Below are 27,327 nucleotides of genomic sequence, written 5' to 3' on the forward strand. Positions count from 1 at the left end.
CTCAGTTTGGTGGCGCACAGTAGACAGTAGTAGCCAGCACTCTGGGAGAAGGGGTGGCCTTCACAGGCCATGCTCGCTTGGGTCTGTCTGCAGACACTTCCATTACCGCTAATGGGTGTCACTAATGACAGCTGAGACGAGGCGGACCGTGGTATGCCATTGGACATTTTCCACCACAGAAGTGCATCAAGAGCACAGATCCTAGGGAGACCTAGTGATTTCACAAGAGAGTGGCCCAGTGTTGATGTCCTTCAGTTTTAGCTAACTGATTCAGTTCTAAGTCTGTGTAACTTGATTTTGTGCATATATCTGTACTGGTGTGTGTGGGTATTCAAGGATGTGTGTGTGTGCATGCATGTGCACTCCTGTGTGTGTGTGTGTGCGCGTGCGTGTGTGTGCGCGCGTGCACGCATGTGTGTATACTTGTACATGTAGAGGCCAGAGATCAGCCTTTAGTGCTGATCCTACAGAGCTGTTGTTTTGAGTCAGGGTCTCTCCGACGTTGGGGCTCACCCATTAGGTTAGCCTAGACGACTTCAGAACTGGCCCTTGTGAGCTGGTGAGCAGTTCCTGTATCCCACCGCAAAAGCGTGTCTAAAATACTAGGTAGGAAAACCTAGTATTCCAGGTTCAGCCAGGTGTAATGATCCTCAGATCCCCACCTGGGCGAGGCAGGACCAATCTCAGAGCCTGAGAAGGTCCTGACTCTTCACTTCCTCTGAGCATCCCTTGGGGGCCCCACCCTTTATGAGGCTCTTGGAACTTGGTATACCGTGTGGTCCCTGACTCCAGAGGTGACGCACATCATGCTGGCGTGAGTGACTCAGGGAAGTGTCTCTGGACAGCCAGGCACAAAGGGAACCGGGCAAGATTTATTTTTGCTTGGAGCTAAGTAGGAGGCTCAGATGCTTCCCTGCCATTCCTGGTGCCTTTGAACTGCTGTGGATTGAGCAATCACACATATTTCCAAGAAGAAAAATAAAAACCATTTTTCAAGCGGACTTCTTTTTTAAAAAAAGAACTGCTGAAGAGAACAAGCTGGGGAGGAAACCTGGGACGACCGTTTTTGGCTTATTTCCTGTTGTGGTGGGGGAGGGTCAGTGGGAGCAGGGAGGTCTGGCCCTGGCCTGAGCATTCTTCCAGAGCTCAGATAAGCAGGGCTGGCCCAAGCCTCCTTGCTCTTCCGTGGCATTTGCACCCAGGGCTTTCTAAGTATCAAGGCGGGAGTGAATATGGCGTTGGTCCTTATGGGCGTGGGCCTGATGGTGTGCCTTGGTTTGGCGATGATTGACAGCTCGACTGAACAAGCAGAGGGACAGGTACACAGTTGAGTCCTTCTCAAGGCAGCCCCAGGTCTGCAACACTGAGATGACTGGGCTGTCCCGGTCCTGGGATGTCACAGTCTCCAGAGCATGTCTACAGGCACGGTCTATTTGGACATGCCAAGGAGCTACCTCCTTGGGGGTCTCCTCGCTAGAGTTCTGTCTGGGAAATTGGTCCAAGGCATCAGACTAGAGGCTGCTTGCCACCCAAGAGAAGCAAGGAGTAGGTCCCCCAGGACTCCGCAGCACCCGCACTTCCCTCCTTTCCCTACCTTACTTGGAATGGTGCCTCCCCGCCCCCACCCCATTCTTGTATGATCACATTTAATCATGAAACCCACAATGCGAGCGGTTGCCGTGTGAGCTCACCTTGTGAGAACGATACAGAACAAGCCTCAGGGAGCTCAGGAAATTTGCTCAGGCACACTGAATCATTCTGCTTTTCTTAACTCCGTGTCTGTTTGTACCACACACTGATAAATCCCACTTGTTCTTTCTTATCTGTGATTTTTCCACAGCCTTAGTCGTTCTCCCCTCCTGTGTCTAGCTACAGAAGCAAGTGCTTGAACTTCCTCCAGTTAACTCTTAGCTTTTCCTTTTGCAGACCCGAGGACCGAAGCCAGGATTTCACACTAGTCAAGCGCTCTACCACCAAACTACTTCTCATTTCCAGACAGGCTCTCACTCAGTTGCTCAGGTCGGGCTTAAACTCACTCTATTGCCCAGATGGACCCTGGGCCATCTTTGGTTTTCTGAGCTCTTTCCAGTTCTGTGTGAGACTAGCGGGGCAGAGCCAAGCCTCCTCCTTTTCCTACTTTCTCATACGCGCACACACACAGACACCGTAGACACACACCAGAGGAGGAAGGCCCTGGGGGAGGTGACTCAGGGGCATGCTTGTCTTGGGAACTCTCTCCCATTCCCTACACAGCCGACATGTCGGTCCCAGACTCTTTAGTGTGGCCTGACCCACTCTGAGCAGGGCTTGCTCAACAGAGACAGCCGGCCCCCAGGCCAGGAGTGGTTGGTGCGGCCAGAGAAAAGTGGGCCTCAGGATGGTGTCCTGGACAAGGGCAGACCCTGGGAATCTGCCAGGCCGCTGTTCTGTCTTTTAGGCCACTGTGGAGTTCAGAGGTGGTGCTGGGGGACAATCCTAGGGAAATGCCTTCGGGTTTCTACCTTCTCCATCCATCCTTACTCTCCGTTCTCCTAGCAACCCAAATATGCTCTCAGGAGAGTCAGGAAGCCATTATCAGATTGATAACGGTGTGAGCACTCATTCATGCATCCACTTGTCCGGACAACCCAACTGTGAGTGTGGTCAGCCACTGTATGGGTGGGAGGTGGGGGAGGGGGAGGTGGTCACCTGTTGTTTGTACATGGAAGTCTTTGGGACTCACCATTACCACAGGGTTGGCAGAAATAACCGGGGCTTTGAACCAGACAGCCCGGGACTAGTCATAGCACAGACCCATAGTTGGCCATGACATAGCCTGGGACTGACAACAGCATAGACGGGGACACCCCCAGGCCCAGCCCCCCACCCCAGCCCTGTGTCCTCCTCCTCAGCCCAGTAATGTTGGCTGATTGTCTTGCAGACCACCCCGCGAAGCGAGTGTGGGCTCTGGCTGCAGACCTCAGAACTCCTGTCATGTCTGATGCTCATTTGTCTACTGCTGGTACATACAAGGGAGAAGCCCTGGCCAGACTGAGGTCCCTGTGTGATTCTGAGCCACTGGGATAAGCCACAGAATCTTGGGGCTTTGCTCAGGTTTTGGTGACTGAGACTGGGAAAACTCAGATGCCTGTTCAAAATGGACATGGGAAGCTCCAGAGAGCATGCGGTGTGTCTGCATGTTGCAAGAATTTACTACTCTAACCCTTACACCAATCCTAAAAGGTCAGCACCAATACAAATGAGGAACCCGAGGAAGGGAGACGGATCCAGCAGGGCAGAGCTAGGAGAGTTGCTGCTGGATCTGCTGAGCTCTTGGGTTCGCTCGCAGTATGCAGGAGGTAGACCTGGCTCACTCGGGGTGCAGACACAGGTCTGTAGTTAGCCAGGACACAGAGTCTCTGCCCAGTACCTCAGGCTCAACACAGTCATCTGAGGACATTCTCCAAGGCCACCCAGGGTGAGGGTAGGAAAGAGCATCCTCTCTTGCGAGCGAGAACACAAGTAGAAGGGGGACCAGAAGCTCTGATCTCATGTTGGTTTTCCTTCTGCCCTCGGCCAGCCTTGCACTCACTTCCCAGAAGCAGGGACTCATGGGCCTTTTCTGAGGCTATCGTTCCCTAGATGTGGCCTTGGTCAAATCCCCACCCTTCCCTCAGCCACAGCACCCCATCTACAAGAGTGGGAGCAGGGAAAGCAGCCTCCTGCCCCTCTGGATTTGTGGAGGGGCTTAGAGAGATGTGTGTATAGTCATTCCAAGCAGTCTCCTGCCTCAGCCCTTTGCCCAGAGGGAGGCTAGGCTGGATATTAATAGCACCCTAATCACTCTTACATTCTTTGGGTGCTAAATGAAAGCAAAAGTCCCAAGCTGTAAGAACAAAACCCTCCCTTATGAGAAGACTGAGTCACCCCAGTGAGGTCCATGAGGCTGGCTTAACCCCTTGCTTTCCTAAGGACCTCTTGGCTCTTCCCCTGGCATCTAGATTAGCAGAGACAGAACCACACAGCATGTAGGCCATGCCCCTAGGACATGGCGACTCAAGTGAGGGGTTTGATCTTTTCTGGTCAGGCCACACGGCTCTGAGAGAGGCCAGCAGGCTTGGCCCCACAGTGACTTACAAAGTCAGGCAGATATACCTGGCATGGCGGCCACTGCAAATCCTGGGTGATACCTTCAGGTTTCTGTCACCTGCCCAGTGTTGGTGCTTCCAAGACCACGGCCCAGGGAGGCCGAGAGCACTGAGGGTATTTCCGCAAAGACTATTCCTGTCTTCTCCCTGACTCCTTAGACAGCCTGGTACTTGCTGAGGCACAGCAACCAGGTGGGCTGAGTCTCCTTTGTCTACCTTAGATCTATCAGGTTCCTCAGGACAATGAGCACAGGGGGCCCTAATGGTTGCTGGGAATAGAATAAAGGAATGCGGCCTCTATTGCCAGAGCCTCCTGCCTCCCTGCCGTCCTGCCTGTCCTCAGACAGCCCACAGGGTTCTAAGGAAGCTCTTATGGGACAGAGCCTATGCTTTTGACCTAGTGTGAGGCCTCTCGGCATGAGTGGTTCCATGACCACATCTCTGCATGCTGTGTGATTGGACACATAAAAAGGAAGGCCAACGAAGGGGCCGCTGCCTCCGCCGTGAACGAACACGTGGCCACACCATGTACTAGGAGCATGAAACTTCAAGCTGTGGCCTTCTCTGGGAGGATGTACACGTGTCCAGCTCATGTTTGGAGGTCAGAGGGCAACCTCAGATGTCAGCTTAGTCTTCTACCTCTTTTGCAGCAGGATCTCTTATTCGCGCTACATACAGCAGGCAAGGCGGCCCACCAGCGTTTTAAATTTTCCTGTCTTCTCCTCCTATCTTTCCTTAGGAGCAATGGGATTACCTATGTCTGCTGTCACGTTCAGTTTTATATGGGCTTTGGAGATTTGAACTCAAGTCCTCATGCCTGTGTGGTAAGCCCTTTATCCACTGAGTCACCTCCCTAAGCTGGGCGCCTTCCTTTATCTTCAGAAGACGCTTGGCCTGACAACTACAGGTTCAATGTTCCCCCTGTGCCTCTGGGAGTTTATACCCCAGCTCTTCCTGCTGGAGAGGCGCTTACACAAGACTCTTTGGCTGTACCTGGGTAAGAGAGAAGATGATGCTTTGGACTCAGACTTACCAGTTACATGACCTTGCTGATCATCTCTGAGCCTTGGCGCTTTATTACACTAAATGAAAGTAATAAAACTTACAGCTAAGGGCTGGGGTACAGCTCAGGAGTAGAGCACTTGCTTATGCTCAAGGCCCTGGGTTTAATTCCCAGTATTGCACAAAACAAAACTAGATAACACACCCCCTCTGCCATAGGGGCTTAGCATGAAGACAGTGCTTGACCGAACACAGTAGTGTGGGACACCCAGTAGGGAAACTGATGAGGAATATTATCTGCTGAACTATCTTAGGATAGTTCAGGGATGTCTAGCCTCTTCACTTGCACAAATGACTGGATAGTTATCCCAGCAGGAGCTCTTGAGTGCTTTACCTTGGTACAAAGGTAACTGAACCCTGTCTTATTTGTTTCTCCTCTTCGTGCCTCAGTTTTCTTCCCTGTAAAATGGGCCAGGTTCTGTTTAAACGTTGGTAAGAGTCCAAAGAGCTGATTGGCTCTTGGCATGACTCACTTAACCTGACCTGGCTGGAGAAGCATCAGGAAATATTTGGAAGTGGATTGAAAAGGAGGCAGGGAAACATGACTCAGTGTTCTCTCCTTTTATGGGCTGGCACTCAGAGCGTGGCTTCCTGGAGGTTGTATTCCAAACTGTGCCCTGATGGATGTGAGGTCCACACGCCCGTGAGTCCCCGCAGACCCCCAGATGTCACCCTGCTGACTGGACTGGCTTTCGCCTCGCTATTTTAAGCAGAGAGTTTATAATAATGGGTGGGAAAGAAATGGAGCCCGGGCAGCATGGGAATGGCCCGCAGCAGGGCCACAAGGGCTCCCCTGGAGTCGCATGGACTGCATCTTGTCCAGCCATGGGACTGCAGGCAGCTTCCCTCCAGCTGCAGCCAGCATCTCCAGGTGTGTCTGACCGCACCCGTGAGGTTTTGTTTCTGCCTAATGACTGACAAAGGTCTGTCTTCAAGAGCAAACAGTGGAGGGTTCGACATGGGGTATCTCTGCTATGGTTTTAATCCTAGGATCTCTGAATGAGCCCCGGGCTGGGAGCATCCCTGTGACTGGTTGTGACTAGACAGAGTCCGGGATTTCAGAGTCAGAAAAGGCCACTGCTGTGGCTGGAATTCCCATGACCCCTAGAGTCAGCCAGTATTGAAAGTCCCCCAGGAACAAGAAACTCTTGACCTTGCAGGGTATTGTCCTCCATCTTTAGCTGACTCCAGAAATGGTTCCTCTGCCTTCTCACTTGACTGATGGGTCTTTGGACGCACACCTGTCCTTTGGAGACCCTGGGCCTCATGACTACCTTTCAGGTGTCTGAGAATAGATCGCTTTCCCTTGCAGCTTCTCTGGCCCAGGGTGAAGTCTTGTGTTCGTAACAGCAAATTCTAGTCCTCCTAGAATCTTCTCTTTTCTGAACATAGTCTCATTGTCTGAGCCCTTGTTTGACAGCACACAATATGCGTTGTGTAGATTAAGACACACACAGAAAGTGAAACGGCTGCCTCCCATTCTTTGGGAAATGTTCCTATTAAGATAGGGGTAAGCAGGGGTAAGGCAATGACATTGCCTGAGATGTGCAGCTTGCTGTTACCCTCAGCTACCCCATGACAATGCACTGCTGTTGCCTCTGCTGCTGATATCAATGTCTAAGTAAAGGTAATGAGATTATCCAGAGAGCTCATTTTTGGGGGAACCTAATGTTCAGTTGCTTCATCTAGTAGTCTCTCTGGGAGATGGAAGACACAGAGGCCCAGCCCCACAGCTCTTAGTCTCTGAAGTCAAGATAAATCTGCTTGGAGCCCAGCCCAGTGTGGCTTCTTCCCTGCCAGCTCATCTACCCTGCTCAGCCCCGGGCTGTTCTGCAAATGGATAAGTTCCATTCGCATTTCTGTGCTAGGGCTCAGCTCCAATGGCCCTCGCAACATAGAGCTAGACCACGAAGCCACGTCGCTCTCCCAGTCTGCATGGTCAGGGGCTCTTTCTTGAGGCCTTAGAATTCCTCATTTTGATGTGTTTACGCCAATCACAGTTTTCCAGTTGCCTCCCAACACTGGACTCAAGAGCCCATGAGGGCCAAAGCTGTACCCTGTCTCTGTGTCACAGCACAGGACACAGACCTAATGTAAAGTTTATGAAAAAAGAATGACTGCCCCAGCCAGACATAGTGGTACACGCCTGGAGTCCTAGCGCTTGGGACGTGGGGGAAAGTGAACCTGTCAACTTCATAATGAGTCCAAAGCAAACCTGGGGTGCATCAAACTCAGTCCTAAACAACAACAAAAAGTTCTGTGTATGAATGGCCTAGCTGAGATGAGATTTCCAAGATGACCAGCAGGGGTCTCCCCAAATGCTTCCTTGCAGAGTGGGCTACCTATTGGGGTAAAAGACAAAAGCCAAGACGGTGCCCCCTTTGACTGCTCCTGGACTAAATGTCTCCAATTCTTTAAACACAAATGTGGCTTAAATTCTTTAAACCATCAATTTTTGATGGTTTTTTGAATATTCATAACAAATCAGACACCTTCCCTGCCTTGGAGAGCCGGATCCAGAGGGTGGTGGGGCAGATGCCAGGTATCAGCCTGGTTTGCAGCACCCTGGTTTAGGGAACTTTCCAGGCCCCGTCTCTGGGACAGGAAGGAGCTCTTATGTCATGGGAAGCAGCAGAGCTTTCTGGCCTTTCCTATAGGCTCCTGCGTCAGCAGCCACTGGCCTTGTGAGGGTGAGACAGTGGCTACTCAGTTAATGGCGTTGTCTTGTCCTCCCCATGAGGAGGAGGCAGACCTAGGAAAGGATGTGTGGTACAGTGGAAAGAGCCATGGGCACCAATGGATGCAAACACTCTGTTTCTGTGTGATTCAGGACAAGTGACTTCCACCCTGAGAGGCTCTTCTGTCACCTGTAGGATGGAACTATTGATGCCCACCCTCACCCAAGGGCACCACAGGGAGTCAGTTTGCTAATGGCAGCCATGCAGCTGGTATCAGTGCAATAAACGGCGTACAGATGGTATCTGATCTCAGCAAAGCATCCTCCCTCTGCTATAGCTTTGCGGAGCTGGAATGTTTCTGTTCTGGAATAGATATGTTTACTGTAAGGACCAAATTAGATGCAAAAGGTCACCCCTGCCTGTGTAAACAAAGTCAGGGAGCAGGAGGCGATGCAACTCCCAATGCCCGCTCCCAGCCTCGCCTTGCCTGACCTCCGGTGTTGATGTAAACCCAAGCAGCCGGTCTGCAGCTCTTGGATCCTGGAAATGGAACCCAGCTTGGGACAGGGATGGGAAGGATTTTGACTTGTCCTTTTGGCATCTCCTCAGCCTGCGGAGCCCAAGCGTCTTGGAGCATCTTTGGGGTTGACACAGCAGAGGTTCCAGGCATACACAACCACTCCAGCCAGGAGGCTGCCATGCCCCACATTCCTGAGGATGAGGAGCCCCCTGGAGAGCCACAGGCAGTCCAAACCCAAGTAAGTGCCCCTTCCTGCCCATGGCTAGCCTGGCTGGGGGCCAAGCTAAGCATTCTGGGCCGAGGCCACCGCTTTCAAACTGGCCACAGAGTGCTCGGACAGCGGGGCAAGCTGCAGGGGTGCCTGGGGAAGGTGCGTGGCTTCTGCTCTGGAGAATACGCTGCCCTGGGTTTGTTTAAGTGGCCATGGTCCCATGAAGCCCGAGTATGGAGCCATCTAGACAGAATATGACTAAGGCTTCATGAGGTTTCAAACTACCTTGGCCCAGACTGCTCCCTCTTACTCTTGAGAAAGAAGTAGAGGAGACAGGGTATCAGACATAGTCAAAGGTCGCTTTCAAATAATCTGCTTCAAATGAATATCAAAAGTTCATAGTCAAGGGTAGGACAGGGTTTCAGGCAAAGTTGATAATAAAATAGAAAATGGTTTTTAAAGTCTTCAGTAGGAGCATTCTCGTTGAGGCAGGTATGGTGGCTTATGCCTGTAGTCCAGCCTTCAGGAAACTGAGGTAATAGGTCACTTTGAGTTCCAGACTAGCTTAGGCTACAGACCGAGACCCTATCTCAAAAATCAAAACAAAATGAAAACCCAGATGAGTAACAAAAGCAATGGCAATAGCAAAGAAGGTACCAAATGAGGTTTTATTTTGCATATTAAATTAAAAAAGCAATTTTAGCTATATATAATCACAAAGTATAGGTTATGTTTATTTTCAAATTGATCTTGATCTGTATATTATCTGTTTTGTTTTATTTTTGTATATGTAGTGTATGCATGTGTTTTCACATCCATGGCAGCCAGAGGCTCACGTTGAGTGTCTTCTTTATTCTTTATTTTTTGAGGCAGGGTCTCTCCCTGAACCTGGAAGTCACCAATTTGATAAGACTGAGTAGAAAACTCTAGGGGTCTTCCTGCCTGTTTCTCACATTGCCCCTGCCCACCCTCCTTTTCTTTATGTGGGTGCTAAGGATCCAAGCTCAAGTTTGCACGCTTGTATGGTAGTGTCTTTCTGGTTGGCCATCTCTCCAGCCTCTGCTTATTTTTTTTCTGTCAACCAAAAAATGTGTTCACATGATACCACATTCTTCACGTTTTATTTTATAGCAACCCCAGCAAGAGAATGTTTAAAATGTAAGGCTAGAGCAATTCCCCCAAGATAGTGAAGCCATTTCCTTCTGAAGAACCTATCTTGCCATCATCCTCATTTTTTCTTTATCTGGTCACTGGCCCAGCTCTGTCTGATCCTCCTGGATCACAGGCCTTGCTTGTGAAGGTCACCACCACTATTTTCTTTGACTTGAACTTTACCGTTGGTTTGCACTGAACTTGTGCCGTGGCCTTGTATCTGACTGTGATCCATACTGATGGGCGCTGGAAGAGACAGGCTTACTAAGCAAGAGGAGAGGGTGTGAGTGAGCATCGTTTTTCCAGATGGGGAGATTCCTAGCGAATATTTTCATGTTGTGGTGATATTTGTTTTCTTACATATTACCGTGGGAACTAAGATAGCAAATATTTAGACGGGAATAGTCTTTGTATCTCTATATCCCAAGTTCGTGAGTTTGAGACGTGAACTTGGCAGCTTAGGGATAGCGGGATGTCTTTCCCTTAAATGTCTAAAAAAAGAAAACAGCGAACCAAACTCCCATCTCTCTGTCTGCAGACCATAGCTTGAGGTTCTAGGGAATGTTTCACAGTTTCCTGGGGGCATCTTGGGCTGTAGGTACTGTTTATCAGCAACTGATGTCTGAGGACTTGGGGGAGTGAAAACGGAGTGACCACAGAAGGCAAACAGTGGTGAGTGGATTCAAGTGTGGCTGCTCCCAATCCCCTGATGGCTTTCTTCAACTCTGTTACCCCTGTGCCCTGTCATAGTGGTCATCTCTGACCCCTCCACTTCACTAACAATGGTAACACACTGAATTCACATTCACCTGGACCCCAAATTGTGGGCAGTTTCCCCAGACTAAATATGGGGGAGCCTCTGTGATCCCCACAGCCAGCAGAGCAACAGTCTGTGGGAGGCAGGAAGATAGTCCAGTTCAACACAACTAAGCAGCTGGTGTTAGCACAAACCCCAGAAGTCTGACCCCAAGGGGTTTGTTTAGGCATATTTAAACACAGCACAATTTGGCAAAAATTTTTCTGGTGATAATTAACTCAGTCTATGTGCACAACAAAGCACAAATTAAGCTCAATAAACATCAGACTCGACTACATAGAACTCTGCGTAACACCCCCATAAAAATGTATTCTATAGATTGAGACAAACAAGCTTTCGTTAAGGGTCCAGGGGAGATTGCAGGGTGGTCTCAACGATACATATAGCACAGAAGTCACCGGACTATTAACCACACCCTCTCCCAGCCTTTGTGTGGATAACAGGTTATGCATCCCTTCCTACGAAGGAACAACCCTGTGTATTTGACATTCCAGCCTCCCCTAGTGCTTGTCTGTGAGCCCAAGGACCTCCATGCCTCCTACAGATAAAAGCAACTCATAAGGCAAAGATCCGACTTCATCCCTTGTAAAGACTGAGTCCCATTCTTCCCACATCTGTAGCTCTCAGTGTTTAGTAGAGGGTGCTGCTCTTGTAGAGAATCTGAGTTCAATTCCCACCCACAACTGCCTGCAGCTCCTCCTCTAGGAGGTCTGATGCCCTCTTTTACACACACACACACACACACACACACACACACGCACACACACACACACACACACATACCCCAACCACACACACCACACACACACACCACACACATACCACATACACCACACGTGCCACACACACACACCATACACGCACCACACATACACACACCACATACACCACACATGCCACACACATACACATACATATACACACCACACATACACGCATCACACACCATGCCACACACACATAAACACACACACCACACATACACTACATACAAATAAAAGTAATCTTTTTTTTAAGTGCTTTTAAACCATATCCTCACAAGACAAAAAAGCCACTTCCGTTCAAACCCTTGTGGCTGTCAGCTGCTTGTAGGTCCTGCTATATGAGGGCCAGGGTCTAGGTGCAGGTGAGCTTCTTAGTGGCACAGCATGGGAGGAGTCCGTGAACTGACTGTAGAGCCAAAGGTGAGAACTGTGATTGGCCAGTAGCAGCCCTGAATGCCAGTTCTCCACAAACTACTCCTACCTGTGACCTGGAGCCAGAACTGAACAGAATGATGAGGTGGGTTTTGATGGTCTCCGCAGGCTTTACAGGGGCCCTGGCTCTGGCTCTGGGCTTGTAGGGGTCTGAGGCTATCCTGAAAATGTCGGCAAGTTCCAGTGGCTGAGGCAGCAATGGAACCTGGAGGAGGATGCGTGAGGGACTCACGTCACCTGGGACCCAGGAGGCCCAGATCCCTCAGAGAAGACAGAGAACAAGGTTTTAGACTATAACCTCTGTGGTCAGACCACATCGGCTTTGAATCCCAGTTCCTCCATCTCCTCATCCAGAGACCCGGATGCCAGGTCTGTAGACTTTTCATCCCCGTGGTCCCCTGTGTCACTCCAAACAGCTATAGCTGTTGCCCTTCCGTTCTGATGATCAGCTCAGCCCTGCGGCAGCTCAGAGCCTTAAACAGAGGTCTAAGGTCCACATGAGATTCAATATTCTTTTACTTCCAGGTATGACCACCAGCCTCTGGTCCTCCCTGAGTTCTCCAGAAGCCAGATAGACATGGCTTCTAACAAGTTTCTGCCTACTGAGCGCCTAACACACCTCAGCCTCAGGGGAGGCTCAGATCTCCCAAGCTAGCTTGGAGCCTCCAGGGGCAGTGGGAGCACAGAAGCCAGGCAGCCAGGAAAGCAAGGCTGGCCAGGGTTCAGCCGGAAGTCCTTGCTCTGTGTGAATTCCCACTCCATAAAGCAGGCAAGGGACAGAGTATCCCTCAAGCTCAGCTCCCTGGGGTCCAGTCCTAGTTTTGAATACTCTGGTCCCAGCCTCCCTTTCCCACCACTAGCCTGATTCCTCACAACAAAAACACTGTAGTTGGAGGGTTAAATCATTTCCCTGCCCTGAAACTGCTCATTGGAAGCTGTGATCAAGGCCTGCAGTGCAGACAGGCTCCCAGCACTGACTCTGCAGGGTGCTCTCAGCAGTGCGTGTTCTCTGGGCACAGGCACAGGGAAGGACACCTAGTCTGTACTCAAGTGGCCCTGACGGATTGAAGCTGCCAGGACGCAAGCCTAGGACGTTTAGGGGACACAGAATGACAGTCTGTTAGCTGGAAGGATCCTAAATCACATATGTCTTAGTCTGTTTGCTGTTGCTGTGATAAAGATCATGACCAAAAGTTAACTTGGCGAGGGAAGGCTTTCTTTCATTGTGTCCTTCCAAGTATCAGTCCATGACTGAAGTCACGGCGGGAACCTAGAGCAGAAACCACATAGGAACGCGTGCTGGCCCCTCTCTTCCTCACTGTGCAGCCGCAGACCCCAGATGCAATGGGCTCAAATCATCAGCATCTTCTGAGCTGTGACCAGAGCTGTTTAGGAAGCTGACTCCCTGGGATGGCGGGACGGCCTCAGAGGTTCCTAGTGCACTTGGGGTATAGGGGTATGTCGGTAAAAGCCCGAGTTTAACTTATCCAAGTCCTGCCCCCTCCTTGGGGGTTTCTAGAACCCTCCAGGAGCAGGCCAGTGTAGCTCATAGATGGAGCATCTATGCTCCCACTGTTCAGCTCCGACATCTCCCACTCCATCTCTATCTGATACAAAACCGCTTGACAGTAATAACCAGCCAGGCAATTACATTAATGCATTTCACTTTAGATAAAAAATTTACTCTTTGGAAAAATCTATACATTTATACAATGTATTTTGATCCTATCCACTCACTATTACCTCCTTCACTTCTCCATGGTGCCCACCGATTTCCCGCCCAACTTCATGTCCTTTTTTTGTTATTGATAGCTCCCTGAGTCCACTTAGTGGTGCTTATTCCATATGCACAGAGAGGCATGGTCAACCCACCAGCAGCTTCTTTCTCTCTCTTCAGTAGCTACCAACTGCCAAGAATTCCTCTGCTAAGGGTAGAGCTGCGGAGTCCCTCTCCAGCCATGCTGGGGTTGGGAATGGCTTGATCTTACGAAGGTCTTGCATAGGTACGCATAGCTGCTGTGAGTTGGTGTGAGCTACAGCCACGCCATATGTTGAAGTTAGTATTTATAGCTCTCCTCCCCATCAACTGATTCTTACATTCTTTTGCCCCCTATTCTGAGATGTTCCCTGAGCCTTGGGGGTGGGAAGTTGATAAGATGACCCATCCACGGCTGAGACTCAGGTCCTTACCCTCAGCACTTTGACCAGCTATGAGTCTCAGCATTAATTATTTCACAAAGAGGCTTCTCTGCAAGGTGTAGGGTAGCACAGACCTGTGGACATAAACATACACATTTAGCAGGGTTTAGACAGTGTGATTATTTAGTGAAATGCAGCAGTGGGCCCACCCCAGGGTCTCCCTAGGTCATGGGCTTTTGATCAGTTTATAACATCAGGCATGAAATCCTTCCTAGAGAGCAATCCTCATATTCAATCAGAAAGAGATTGGTTGCCCCATACCCACGGGACCACTACTGCCTCAGTGGGCACATCTTGCCAGGTATGTCAGTATTATAGCATTGCAGGGTCCACTACTGGGTAAGATGATTGATGATTGGTATCTTTTCTCCCCTAACATCCTGCATAGCCCCATCCGGCGCCATGTAGGCTCCTGCATAGCCCCATCTGGCACCATGTAGGCTCCTGCATAGCTCCATCCGGTGCCATGTAGGCTTGCTGGCAAGGAGAGGGTTTCCTGGGCACTCTGGGTTGATTACTTCATGTCTTGTATCCAACTTAACCTTTAGTCCATTTTAAGAATCAGAATTAAATTCCATTTTATAGTCGAGGAAACTGAGGCACGAAGAAGGTAACTAACTTTCTCTGAGTCTATGTAACTCACAAGCAGAAAATCAGGGACTCCACGCCTGGCATTCTGGCCCAGAACCCCATGTTCCTGGTTTCTACTTCATACTGAGCCCTACTGACTTTGTCTCTGGAGTTTCTGTGAAATGTCTGTAGCCTGAGCCAAGGTGATACTGTTTTGTGCTCTCAGAGCCATGGTCTGAGAGGAGCAGCCGAGACCCTAGAGAAGGCAGCCCTGTGATCCTTCTAAGCCCTGCAGCTGTGGCATAGGGTCTTACCAAATCCTCTCTTCCTCCCCAGGAGCACAAGCGCAGGTTATAATCCTTCCAAGGTACTTGTGAACTCCTCATTCTCCTTCAGCTACATGACAAAACAGCCCAATGTGGTTCTCTGGCTCCCCAAACCGTACTCTACCAAACTAAGCCTGTCTTAGGCTGCAGCTCTGGGATACTCCAGCTCTCCCATAGCAGCTGCTCTGTGCTTCAGGTTTTGATGTTCCTGACAGAGATCAGTGTCCTGTAACTCCGAGGCTTTTGTGCCTGAGGATCATTGTGGTACTCTGCTGTTTAGTGGCATTACCTCCCTTTCCTGTCTCCAGTCTTTAAATAACTGAGATGAGATTGAGACGGACTCCAGAGAAGCAGCTGTGTGTGTGGCCCTGTGATGGGAGACCTCAACTGGGATTTACAGCCACCTAGGAAACACTTCTGGGCGTGTCAGTGAGGGTGTTTCCAGAGAGAAAGGTTAACTGATGTGGGAAGGATCCACCTTGAATGTAGGGGGCACCATCGCATGGGCTGGGCTCCCAGAACACACAAAACGAGAAGGCAAGCCAAGGACCAGCGTTCGTTTCTCTCTGCTTCCCAACCATAGATGCAGTGTGACCGGCCACCTCACACTCCTGCCACCATGCCTTCTCTGCCATGACGGGCTGGGTTCTCGAGCCATGAGTCACAGTCAACCCTTCCTCCCATAGGCTAGCTTTGTCAGATGTTCTAGAACAACAGTGACAAAAGGAACTGACATAGGCTCTAAGGAGGGAACAACTTTGCAGAGACCTGGGAACCTCTACTCTTAAAGCCTCTGGGCTCCTCTTCTTGGGATCCAAGCTGAAGACCCTACTAAGTGCCACCATAGCATACCAGAAGTTCTTTCTATGTCGGTGTCAATGTAGTCAAGACTCATCCTGTCTTTCCCCTCGGGCAGTAAGGGCTCAGCCCATCACACTGGTCTGTCCTCTTGTAAGAGGAGATGACCAAGTAAAACCCTCTAAGCAGCCAGAAAGTCCTTACAGCTGTATGCCCAGGACAGAGAATGCTTCTGGGTCCCAGGCATTTAGGTGTAAGCAGACTGGCAGACTACCTGGGCTTCACATCCTAAGTGATTGCAAATGATTCTCAATTACACCAAGTTGACAATTAACACTAATTATTATAAGACCTAAACAACCAATCTTCTTTCAGGAATGAGATGGAGATGAAATAGATGATGCATATAAAATCATTGTAACCTTGGATGGACCCCCTAGAGCAGGGGAGTCCTCCAACACCCCCCCTCCCCATGAGAACCCCATCTTCCTGCAAGCCAGCACAGTTGTATGCACTCACCACAGGGTGGCTTCCCAATGCCAGGAGCAGGTATTGTTAGTTTACAGGCATGAACACCCAGGTGAGCCAAGCACAGGCTCACCTCCAGAACCATAAGGAAGTCCTCAGACGCTCTATCTGGAATGTTGTACCATCTTCCTTGAGAGCTTTTGTTCACTTCTATAATTCGACTTCCATAGCTGTCATTGAAATACCTGGGCCAACTTAGGGATTATTCATCTTCATCCCATGGTTTTAGAGGTTTCCGCCCATTATCCCTTGTCCCTGTTTTTCCTGGGCTCACAGAGAGGCAGGACATCACAGCAGGGTGGTAGAGCAAGGCCACTCACCTCATGACAGACAGGAAGCAGGAAACTTGACAGGAAAAGGATGGGGACAAGGTATATTCCACTAGGACATTGTTGAGTTGACCTAATTTCCTCCAGTTAGGCTCCACTCCCCTACAGTTTGAAGCACCCACCAAAACAGCACCACCAACTGGGTTTCTAGACTCCAACCTATGAAGCTATGTGGGACATTTCATATCGGAACCACAGCATTCATTTAGGTTATCACATCCGTCTATGATGGTCTCAATTAAGGTCTAAAATGAAATATCTTTTCAGAAGTTATCAATAAGGCATTAGGATTTGATGTAGGAGGTATTAGTAATGTTTATTGGGTACCTGGTATCCATTGATCCATGTTAGATATTATCATTCCACTGTAGTATAGCTGAAGATACTGGACCTAAGATGTTATGTATTTGTCAACGGTCACATAGTGTGTCACAGTTAAGTGTAGAGTCAAATTGAAGATTCCTTGTGTACATGATCCTGCCTTCTTTGCCTCTTCTTGCCAGTGAGGCCATTGTACTAAGCCCCAGTGGTCTCAAGTATGGGCAGAGGGTGCTGATGATTCATCTTCTGTGGTTAGATAGAGAGGAAGCTTGGGGAAAAAGAATCAAGAAGGCTGTCACAGCACATGAGCTATGAGACAAGCTGTAGGATTGCTTCAATCAAAGTAGAATGTATTTCAGAAATGGTGATTACAGTCAGGAATGCATATCAAAATGGTTCATCCTTGGTTCCCATTATGAGCAAGAGTGGCTTGTCCTGTTTCTCTTTCCCCTGTTAAACTGAATGTGAGCATTCTGGGGCTCAGGGGTCACATCTTTCACACATCTATCTTTACCTTTAGTATAGACCTAGAGTATGGCAGGAGCTTAGGGAAGAAGAAAGGAGGGGAGAAGTGGGAGGGAGGGAGGGAGGGAGGGAGGGAGGGAGGGAGGGAAGGAGGAAAGGAAAGGAGGGAGTTGGTTGGTTGGCTGGATGATTGGATGGATAGATGGATGGATGGATGGATGGATGGATGGATGGATGATTGGGTGGATGCCTGGATAGTTGGATGGATGGATGATTGGGTAGATACCTGGGTAGATGTATGTATGTATGTATGTATGTATGTATGTATGTATGTATGTATAATTGGGTGGATGCCTGGATAGATGGATGGATGATTGGGTAGATGCCTGGATAGATGAATGTATGTATGTATGGATGATTGGGTGGATGCCTGGATAGATGTATGTATGTATGTATGGATGGATGATTGGGTGGATACCTGGATGGATGGATGTGTGGATGGATGGATGATTGGGTGGATGGATGGATGGATGATTGGGTGGATGCCTGGATAGATGAATGTATGTATGTATGGATGATTGGGTGGATGCCTGGATAGATGTATGTATGTATGTATGTATGTATGTATGTATGTATGTATGATTGGGTAGATGCCTGGATAGATGAATGTATGTATGTATGGATGATTGGGTGGATGCCTGGATAGATAGATGTATGGATGGATGGATGATTGGGTGGATGCCTGGATGGATGGATGTGTGGATGGATGGATGATTGGGTGGATGGATGGATGATTGGGTGGATGGATGGATGGATGGATGGCCATGTGGCAAGTTGGATAATTAGATGGTTAGACTGAAGGGAGGAAGACATGAAAGAAGGAAGAGCACCAGGGAGGGAGGACTGACGATGATGGTGGATGAGTGGGGCTGGCTGAGTGATGTTTTGCAAAGCATGGCCAACACCCATTGTGTACTGCTCCACACTTTGAAATGTGATGGCCTAAGAGAAAGAGTAAGGCTAAAAAGAGAGCAGGAAATTCCAATGGCTATGGATCTCTGACTTCTGGGACCTAAGCGGACGCTGGCAGAGATGGACAGAATCAGAGTGGGCCCTGGGCACGTGGAAGCATACACTGGGGAGCAAGTCTTTCGGATCGTGGGGCAAAGAATGCTCTCCATGGTGTGCACGGAGGAGTCATGTGCCTCACAGAAGTCCTTCCCCTCTCTCCCATGGCCTTAGGACTTGACACTGGAGTCATCATTTTCTTGTAAGTCCCCTGAGAATCTTTCTATTTTGTCTTGCGAGAACAAATTCCCCTCCCAAGGGAGTCCCTGCCTGCCTTCTGGGCTATAGCAGAGAGACTGTGGATATAGTCAAACAATGTGCACCGACCTCCCACCCCTCCTCTGCCATCATTCTTATTGCTTTATCTGTGTTTATTTTGAAAGTCTGTCTAGGGAGTATTAGCTCCATTTGATGTTTATAAACATAAAGATCAGAGAAATGAAATATCTGCCCGGAGGTCACCGGGCTGGGATTCCACTGCAGGTCCACCCAGCCTCTTCCCTCTTCCTACTGACCCACTAGGCTCCTCCTCCTTCCACTGTCACCCAAAGCCACCACAGAAATCACACTCCCCACACTTGCCTGGACTAGCCCTGGAGCTGTTCCTAAAGTGTCCTAGCCCAGACCTAGTCATTTGACATTGAAGACTCAAAGCTCAAATTCCCATCTATGACACGGTCTATATTTATCCATGTGCTCAGGAACATAGGAAACTATTGTGCACGCTTGGGAATTTATGAGTGAAATAAACATTTAAATGTTTCTATTAGATTTATTAGAGGGGAACAAAATGTGACCTGTTGCTTATGACTGAGGCGAGCTTGCTGGAGGTGGCACAGCCCCACAGAGGTTGGCTGACCCCGAGGAGAAGAGAGATAGAGCCCTGGGGAGGCTGAGTCCTCAGACGAGGAAGAGGGACAAGAGCCCAGGCGTGGTGCTGCCCCATCCTGCTTCTCTCTTTGTAGCATGATTTCTAATTGGTCTTAATAATAAAAACCTGGAGTCAGATATCAGGGTAAATGCTGAAAGATAAGAGGAGCAGAGTAGCCAGCCACTAGTTCTTACCTCTATGAGATCCTCAGACCGAATGGGGTATCCTGTCTGAACAAGTCCTCAAACTGAATGCCTTGAGCTCCTGTCTCCTCCCGCCTTATGTTCCTCTCACCACCCAGCCATATCCCTTCCATCTCTACCTCCCTAGTGCTGGGATTAAAGGCATGTGACTCTCAAACACTGGGATTAAAGGTGTGAACCATCACCATCTGGCTCTGTTTCTTTTTTAGACTGGATCAATCTTGTGTAGCCCAGGGCGGCCTTGAACTCCCAGAGATCTGTCTGCCTCTTTCTCCTGAGTGCTGGGATTAGAGGTGTGTGCTACCACTACCTGACCTCTGTGGCTAACTAGTGGTTTAGTTCCACACTCTGATCTTCTGGAAAACTTTGTTTATTAGATCGCCAACAAAATAACACCATACCTCTTGCTGTGTGTTCTGTCTCATCTGGATTTAGGGCTTCTTGGAGGAAGAGACATCCCCACAGTGAAGTGTGCAGCATAGAAAGTTAAGAGAATATTGTCTGAAGGACACCAGAAACCAGGGGGAAGTGTCAATAAAGAGAAGCTGACAGACAGAGAAGCAGTGTGGCCCCGTGGGAAGGATGCTACCTGGGTTTGGTGTGACCCTGGGGCAAAGCAGTGTTTTCAATGGCCAGCTGTGCACTCTTGGACTGACCTTACATCTTCTCATTTTAGCCAGCATACATCTTTTGTTCACCAGGAGACTCATATGAGACGGGCTGAAAGTAAGTAAGGCAGGCACAAAAAGACAATTTCTGGAGCTCAAATATTCAGTTGAGACAAAATCCTCTGCACATTCTAATGTGCACAGGAAAGTTGATCAGCTTTCCTGTGGCAAGAGTCACTTGTGAACAAGAACATGAGAGTCAGGGAGACTTCAGACTTAAATATTATGTACACCAGAAAGGCAGGGCAGGCCATAACAGAAGTGTTTGGGTCCATAGGCCTGAATGATTGGAACAGGCCAGGCTAGAATTTAGTTTTTCTGTAGTTCCAATACAGAAATATGGACCTGAGCTTGCTTATCATTCAGTTTTGAGGAAAGCAAAAACCGAGGGGCTGGAGAGATGGCTCAACAGTTAAGAGCACTGGCTGAGGACCTGGGTTTGATTCCTGGCACCACATGGCAGCATGCACCCCAACATAGGAGGGAGGGAGAGAGAAGAGGGAGAGATGGAGGGAGGGAAGGAAGGAGGGAGTAAAAAAGATAGAGGGAGGAAGAGAGAGAGAGAGAGAACTGAGGCAGTCCATATGTTCATTTACTTATCTGTAGCTATATCAATGTACCCCACATCAAAATATCACACCTTGAATATATGCAATTTCCATTTTTCAATTACTCCTTGACGAAGCTGAAACAGAGTTGGTGACCTGTGGCCATGGCCTTGGGAGTCACACTGGGAAGCGCTGCAGTTCCATGGCCCCGCATGCTCCCCCCCAGCCCAGGCCTAACTCCATTTGTGTTTTGCTCTAAACCACCAGGACTCTCCCTCTGCAGGACCATTTCACAGTCCTCCCACAATCATCCTGACGGGGGATGCCAGTTCACCTGAAGGAGAAACCGACAAAAACCTGGTCAACAGGTAAGTGGCCCAGGCAGATGGGCCATGCTTTCTAAAATGGAGGGATTGAGTGTGTGTTTCTAGAAATGTTCTCTTCATCTCTGAATCACTTTACTGATAAAGACACTATCAAAGAGGACTGGGGATGGAGCTCAACTGGTAGCTTGCTTCTTGCCATGTTGTGTGAAGCCCTGGGTTTGATTGCAAGGATCACATATGGTAGGGTACACCTGCAACCCCAGCACTCAGGTGGAGGCAAGAAATCAGAAGTGCAAGGCCATCCTTGGCTACATGGGGAGTTCAGATCCAGTCTGGGATACAAGAAGCCTTGTCTCAAAAATAAAAATAAGTATTAGCAGACAGCTTTTCAAAATGAGGAAAGAGAATTTAGGATTTCCCCCCCAAATTTTTTTTCCCCAAAATGATGTTCTTGCTCTTGGATTTGGCCCTGTGAGATTTTAAGAAAAGCACAAGACATCACAGCAGGGAAAATTCCCATAATGTCAACCCAGGTATTCCTATACAAACCCGGAAGATGTGGGTCTTTGACTGCAGACTTCTGCTGTGGACAAACCAGTCCTCCTTGGAAGATAATCCGTTGGAAGGGACACTGGGTCGCCATCACAGGGATGTCACTGTTCCTCATCACAGGTCCCTGCATTGATCTAGCTGGAATAAAGTTGTCTAGGTATCACTTTTAATAATTTTAAAAGATAATTCTCAGGGACAGGGATACAGGTCCGTGGGAAGGTGCTGGCCCATCAAGTCCAAAGTACTGGGTTTTATGAGCAACACCACAGACACTAGCCAGAGGATAATTCTCCTAAGAGGGTAATTTTCACAAGAGTATGCATGCCAAACCTTCTTCATCCATTAATTAAGGGCAGAGGCAAGAGGGCAGAGTGGATGCCAAGGAGGATATAAGAAATGAATATACATGCATAATCAGTGTGGGAGGGGGTGGAAAAGCTGAATAAAATTGTGAAGTCATTTAAGACTGCTTCTTGTGGCTGGATTGGTTCAGTAGTCAAATGCATACATGGTTCTTGCAGAGAACCTGAGTTTGGTTCTCACCATTCAAATTGGGTGACTCACAACTATTTGTAACTCCAGTTCCAGGAGAATCTGATGCCTTGGCCTCCTCATGCATCTGCACACACATGCAAACACACACAGAATTAAAAACAAATCTTTAAAAAGAGCTTCATATAGCTGGGCAGTGGTGGTGCACACCTTTAATCACAGCACTCAGGAAGCAGAGGTAGGTGGATATCTGTGAGTTTGAGGCCAGCCTGGTGTCCAGTCAAGGGTACACAGCAAAACCCTGTCTCAAAAAAACAAAAACAAACAAAACAACAACAAAAGCTTCACGTTTTCAGGGCAGTGAAACCATGTTCTGATCTTCTCATGCGTGTCTACCAGCCCCTATGCATGTTTCATGAGGTTTCCATAGACGACAGCTCTACACAGAGTCTGGGTCCTCACACACAGTAAATACTGCAGTAAAGTTCATCCCTTGAGAGCGGGCTTGGGTACCTTGAGTGGGCCGCAGAGTGGCATAGAGATTTGCTGAGTCAGTGGGGCTCCCGGGGCTCTGAGGTGAGACTGGCGTACAGCCTGGGAATTCATCCATTTAACATGCTCCCAAGGTGACAGTCAGAGGGCCTGTGCCGATAAGATGACAGTGAGAGACTGTAGAGGCCTCTCATTTGTCCATCTCCGGGCAGACGTTCTAACAGGATGACCATGTCCTGTCTTTCAGAGCTCCCAGCCCCCACCGCAGGCTTTCCCACCGACATCTGAAGGTCTCCACAGCTCCGCTGACTTCTGTGGGTAAGGGCTGGTTCAATATGAGCATGTGTTCGAATAGCAAGCATGAGCTCCTTAGGCACACTCGGCCCTGCTCCCTCTCCCCAAGCCCAAAGGTAGAGGAGATCGGCCTCTCCACGTCTGGGTCCAGCTGCAATGATGTCTAGTTTCAGTGTCAGAATGAAAGAGGAAGAAGAGGAAGTCAGCAAAGACAGAAAAGTGAAGCTCAGCAGTGGGCTCAAGGGGCAGAGTCATGGGGCTGTGCTACTGGGCAGATACATGCCCAGGTGGGAGTGCACCCATGTGAAAGACTGGTGGCTATGATCCGTGCTCGTCGCTACTAATGGGTTTTCATACCTTCATGGGATCATTAAAGGGGTCACGTAGACTTGGTCTTTGTATTCAGTGTTGATTACACTGTTTAAGGGGGTCGGGGAGTGAGTTGGTGTTGGTAAGGGCCCATTTAAGGGAGACCTAAGAAAACCAAGGTAGCAAGGGGCCCCCTTCTCCCAGTGGGGGCGGGGGGATGTGCTGTCATTCCAGGGAAAGAGATATCTGAGTTTCCCCTTAAAGATGGATGCACAGGAGGGAAAGACGGCACACTAGGTAGATGAAGAGGTGTGGATGAAGCAGGAGTCCCACAGAGCACTGTGGCAATCAAATGCCCAGATGCTGTGCTGGGCCTATGTGTCACAACCACGGCAAATGATGGAGCCCAACACATAGTAGCTTGTTCTAGGACAGTGCGATCCTCTTCCCCTCCCCTCCCCCTTCTCCTCCCCACCTCTCCTTGCTTTCCTCCACCACCATCTCCTCTGTCAGAGTCTATGGCTCCAGGAACTGTGGGGTCCAGGTATTCGATTGTTTCTTAGCTATCGGACCTTTACATCTCATCTCCTTCAATGTGTGAGTCTTCTTCCAGAGAAGACTTTCCCCTCATGGGGACAAATGGCTGGCTGCACCTCTATTCTTCAGATTCATCTGTGAAGCCCTTCTTCCCTCTCGGTTCCCACCACTGCTTCTCATGAGCCTCATGTGGTCATTGCTAGCCCATCCCTCTGGCTGCCTGGATGGCATTGCTTGACTGGCCAAGGCTGGTTTGCGACCCACCCCCGCTCAGTCTTGGCTCTTGAGGCAGAGTTATGGCTGGGGATGGATTTAGAGGGCTTCCCCTAGTGAAAATGAAGAGCTTCTTCTGGAAGGGACATGAACGGAGGCAGGGGAGACAGACTGGGAGCCAACCACAGAAGGGCTGGAGTTGGGACAAGGTCTTGGAAGCAGGATGTAGGACCAGCAAAGTTGGTGACCTGTTTAGATGTGACCCTGGGAACTCTGAATAGTTTCCACGGGATGAGGCAGGAGGACAGCGTGATCAGACATGGATGCTAGAAAGGCCACTCTGTAGGCAACAGACAGTGGGGCAAAGAGACTGGCTTGAAGGCAGAGGCTTTTCAGGGGGCCGATGTAATTGTTCAAGTAAGAGCTTATGAGAAGGAATAGAAATGGGGACAGGTTCCAGGGACACTTATAGGTAGATGCTACTCCTGGGCCAGGTCTTAGACAGGGAAACTGAGGAAGGAAAAGGGGATGCCTGGAGTGACCATTATCCCTGAGTGCCCAGCGAGAAGATAGTGTCACCCACTCAGCACCCAGGGCACTTCTGGAGAAGGGGCAGTTTGGGGAAGGGTGAGCAGGAGAAAAGAGACCATGGGATTGCAGCTGGGGCTTGGGACAACAGCTCTGAGCTTCGTCCCTATCTACACAGTGACTAATTAGCTTGTAAAGAAACAGAGCGTGAAGGCAGGACCCCCTTTAGAGCAGAGTTAGGACACCTCTGGGCACCAAAGTGTACTTCATGAACCTTTCTGATAGCCTCAAGACAGAGGCAGGACTACTGAGGAAGTCACCGTCTCTCCCCATGCCCTCCACCCCGACATGGGCATATAGCTGAGTTCTGAGGCTACAGGGCCTCTCAGGAGAGGTAACTCTCACTGGGAGCCCATTCTCTTTTTACAGACCCCACGGGACACGTCATTGACCTGGTAAATGACCAGCTGCCAGACATCAGCATCTCAGAGGAGGACAAGAAGAAAAACCTGGCGCTTCTGGAAGAAGCCAAGTCGGTGAGTGAGCGATTCCTGGCCCGCCGCGGGAGGAAATCAAGGAGCAGCCCCGGAGACTCCCCATCAGGTAGGGCAGGACCAGCAGCAGGACAGGTGGCTGTCTGAGCCCCTCTGAGGCCAGGCTGAGGGGAGGGAGGGGAAGATCACGTCCCAGCTGCAGGGGGACCTTGTTTCCCAGAGGGTGGGCTTCAGGTGGCCTGTCCCCTTTGCCTCCAGGTTCTAGAAGGCCCAAGCCTTGCAGAGATGACCCCTCGAGAAGCCATTGCACTCAGATTCCAGAGTTCCAAAGCACCTAACCATCTCTGCTTCAGAACTCTCCTGTGTTTTGCTTTTAGGCCTTCCCCCATGTGTGGACAAATGCCATTCCATATGATGCCAGTGTTTTTATTTGGTCTCAGCAACTCTCCTTCATGAATGCCTAGGTCCTTAGCACTCATGCAGAGAAACCCTGTGTGATTCCCATATGCACAGACCCTTTCATGGCCTTGCACAGCAGAGTCTGCCTAATATTCCCACCCTCTCTATGAAGACCCTGTTCTGTGGTGGGCATTTCCCCAGCAAAGGGCTGAGAAGATCGGCCTGGGCCCTGATCGCCAACTCTGGAAAAGAGAGAGACTTTGAGGGAATTTCTGGGCTAGAGAGATGATTTTTCCGGGGACACTCTGCCGTGCTGTGCTGTGGTCCCTCTCCTTCTGTGCGGAAAGATGACGTGGGTTTTAGACTAGTCTAACGGCCTTGGAGGACAAGGAGAGCACTGAAATCAGAGTGGTCCGATGGCATCCAGAAAGTGCAACCTTGCATGCTTTTACTGTCAAGCTATGCCAGGTCCTCAGTTTCTGGAAAGTTCTCTGAGGTCAGGTCAAGCAGGCTAAGGGATGTGACCTCACATACTGGAAATTACCTGAGGGACCCTCAGCTGGGCTGGCCATAGCAAAAGTTGGGTTGTAATAGGAGCCTTATACGGCAATCCAGAACCAGCCCGTGACCCTGACAAGGCAGTCCGGTTCCCAGAGGTGAAATCTCCCTGGAAGAATCATTTGTTAGGTGGCAGAAGTCCTAGCCCTTCACGAATGCCAGCCAGGTGTTTGTTTCCACAGCGGTTTCCCCAAACCTCAGCCCTGGAGCTTCTCCTGCACCCTCCAGAAGCTGCTCGCTCACCATCTCCACACCACCAGGTGAGGCTGACCTCCCACCCCCTGCAGTGAGGTAGATGCACAGGCTCTGAGGACTGGAAACAGAACAGCAGGCAGCAAGAGACAGGCTGAGTGAGGGCAGGGCTGAGGTCACAGGAAGGGGCCTATGATGGGCGCTCTGTCTTCAGAGACATGCCATCACAGATTGTTTTGGATCCTCTTGTTTGGACCACTATAAGTTTGGTTTGTTCTTGTGGTCCTGGGATCCTCACACATGCATTCTGCCACCGAGCTACATCTTCAAGCCTTGTATGCATTTAGGTCTCTTCCTTTCTGGGCTGGGCCCAGCCACACCCTCATGCACCAGAGTACCATGTGGGCAGCCTGCCCTTGTCAGTGCTGGAGGACAAGCCCAGAACACTATATGCACAGATGCTTCCTGGTGATCAAACCTTCAGGTCCCCCGTGACTCAGTTTCCTTATTTGGCTTCTATGTGATTCAATGTTGGCAGGTGAGCAACAACACTGTTTTTGGCTGCCAGGCCTTACAATGGATGGCTCAAGGAGGTTTTGGGGGGGGGCATGTGAGGAGGGCCAGGGGTTGATGTTAAGGTGACAACTATGGAGCTAGGTGACGGGCATCACTTACCTTTGCTGGCCCGTTGCAGGTTTCGACGCGTGCAGTGGCCCGCAGTCCCCTTTGCCGGGAGGACCACCACAGGTAACGACACACCTGTGCTCCTTCTATACCAGTAGATCTCTTGTTCCTAGCATTCTAGGACTCTCTGTAAGCCCCGAATGAGGGAGGTGGCAGGGTGGGGGGGCGCATTTACACCCTGCTAATCTTCAAGAGGGAGCAGGCCTCTTCCCACTGCTGCTGACCTGTGTTTTCCTTCTCAGCAAAAGGGGCATGAGGCCGACATCTCCTCATCTCACCTGGGAGAGCCTGTGAGTTTGTGCTTTGTTGCTCTGCAATGATCTGAATGTGGGAAATGTTGTCTCAGAAGCCTAGGCTGGCCCCTGGGCAGCCTGCAGATGTGGGGCGTGGGTGTGAGTAGAGGATGGGTACTGGGCAAGCAGGAGGCACCTCTGTCTTCTGAGGTGGAAGTGTGAGAGGGAAGGAGGTAAGGTACACACCTCAGAAGAGTGATTCTGCACCCCCAAACCCAGCCACAGTCAGACATGAGCTGTTCATCTCAACTCAAGGTGCAGGAAAGCTGGGACTCTCCTACAAATATATAAATAGGCCTCGTGTCCA

The 27,327-nt window shown here is 49.8% G+C and overlaps 1 protein-coding gene across 6 annotated transcripts in view; it reads left to right on the forward strand.

The window, feature by feature from the left end:
• Irag1 (inositol 1,4,5-triphosphate receptor associated 1) overlaps window positions 1–27,327 on the forward strand; it is a 112,107-nt gene that overhangs the window by 29,662 nt on the left and 55,118 nt on the right. For 2 of the 6 annotated variants that reach the window (XM_050163385.1, XM_050163386.1), the window contains exons 2-8: window positions 8,477–8,625; window positions 20,925–21,025; window positions 22,767–22,837; window positions 24,830–25,003; window positions 26,034–26,111; window positions 26,738–26,790; window positions 26,970–27,017. In XM_050163385.1, the coding sequence (XP_050019342.1) occupies window positions 8,566–8,625; window positions 20,925–21,025; window positions 22,767–22,837; window positions 24,830–25,003; window positions 26,034–26,111; window positions 26,738–26,790; window positions 26,970–27,017 (585 nt within the window). In that variant the 5' untranslated portion in view covers window positions 8,477–8,565. Of the gene's footprint in view, window positions 1–4,887; window positions 4,952–8,421; window positions 8,626–20,924; window positions 21,026–22,766; window positions 22,838–24,829; window positions 25,004–26,033; window positions 26,112–26,737; window positions 26,791–26,969; window positions 27,018–27,327 lie in introns of those variants that run through there. The other 4 variants (XR_007595574.1, XM_050163383.1, XM_050163387.1 and 1 more) reach the window with 3 other exon arrangements.

Source organism: Alexandromys fortis, unplaced genomic scaffold (assembly GCF_014885135.2).
Source record: "Alexandromys fortis isolate MF-2015 unplaced genomic scaffold, M_Fortis_MF-2015_v1.1 scaffold_129, whole genome shotgun sequence".
NCBI lineage: Eukaryota > Metazoa > Chordata > Mammalia > Rodentia > Cricetidae > Alexandromys > Alexandromys fortis.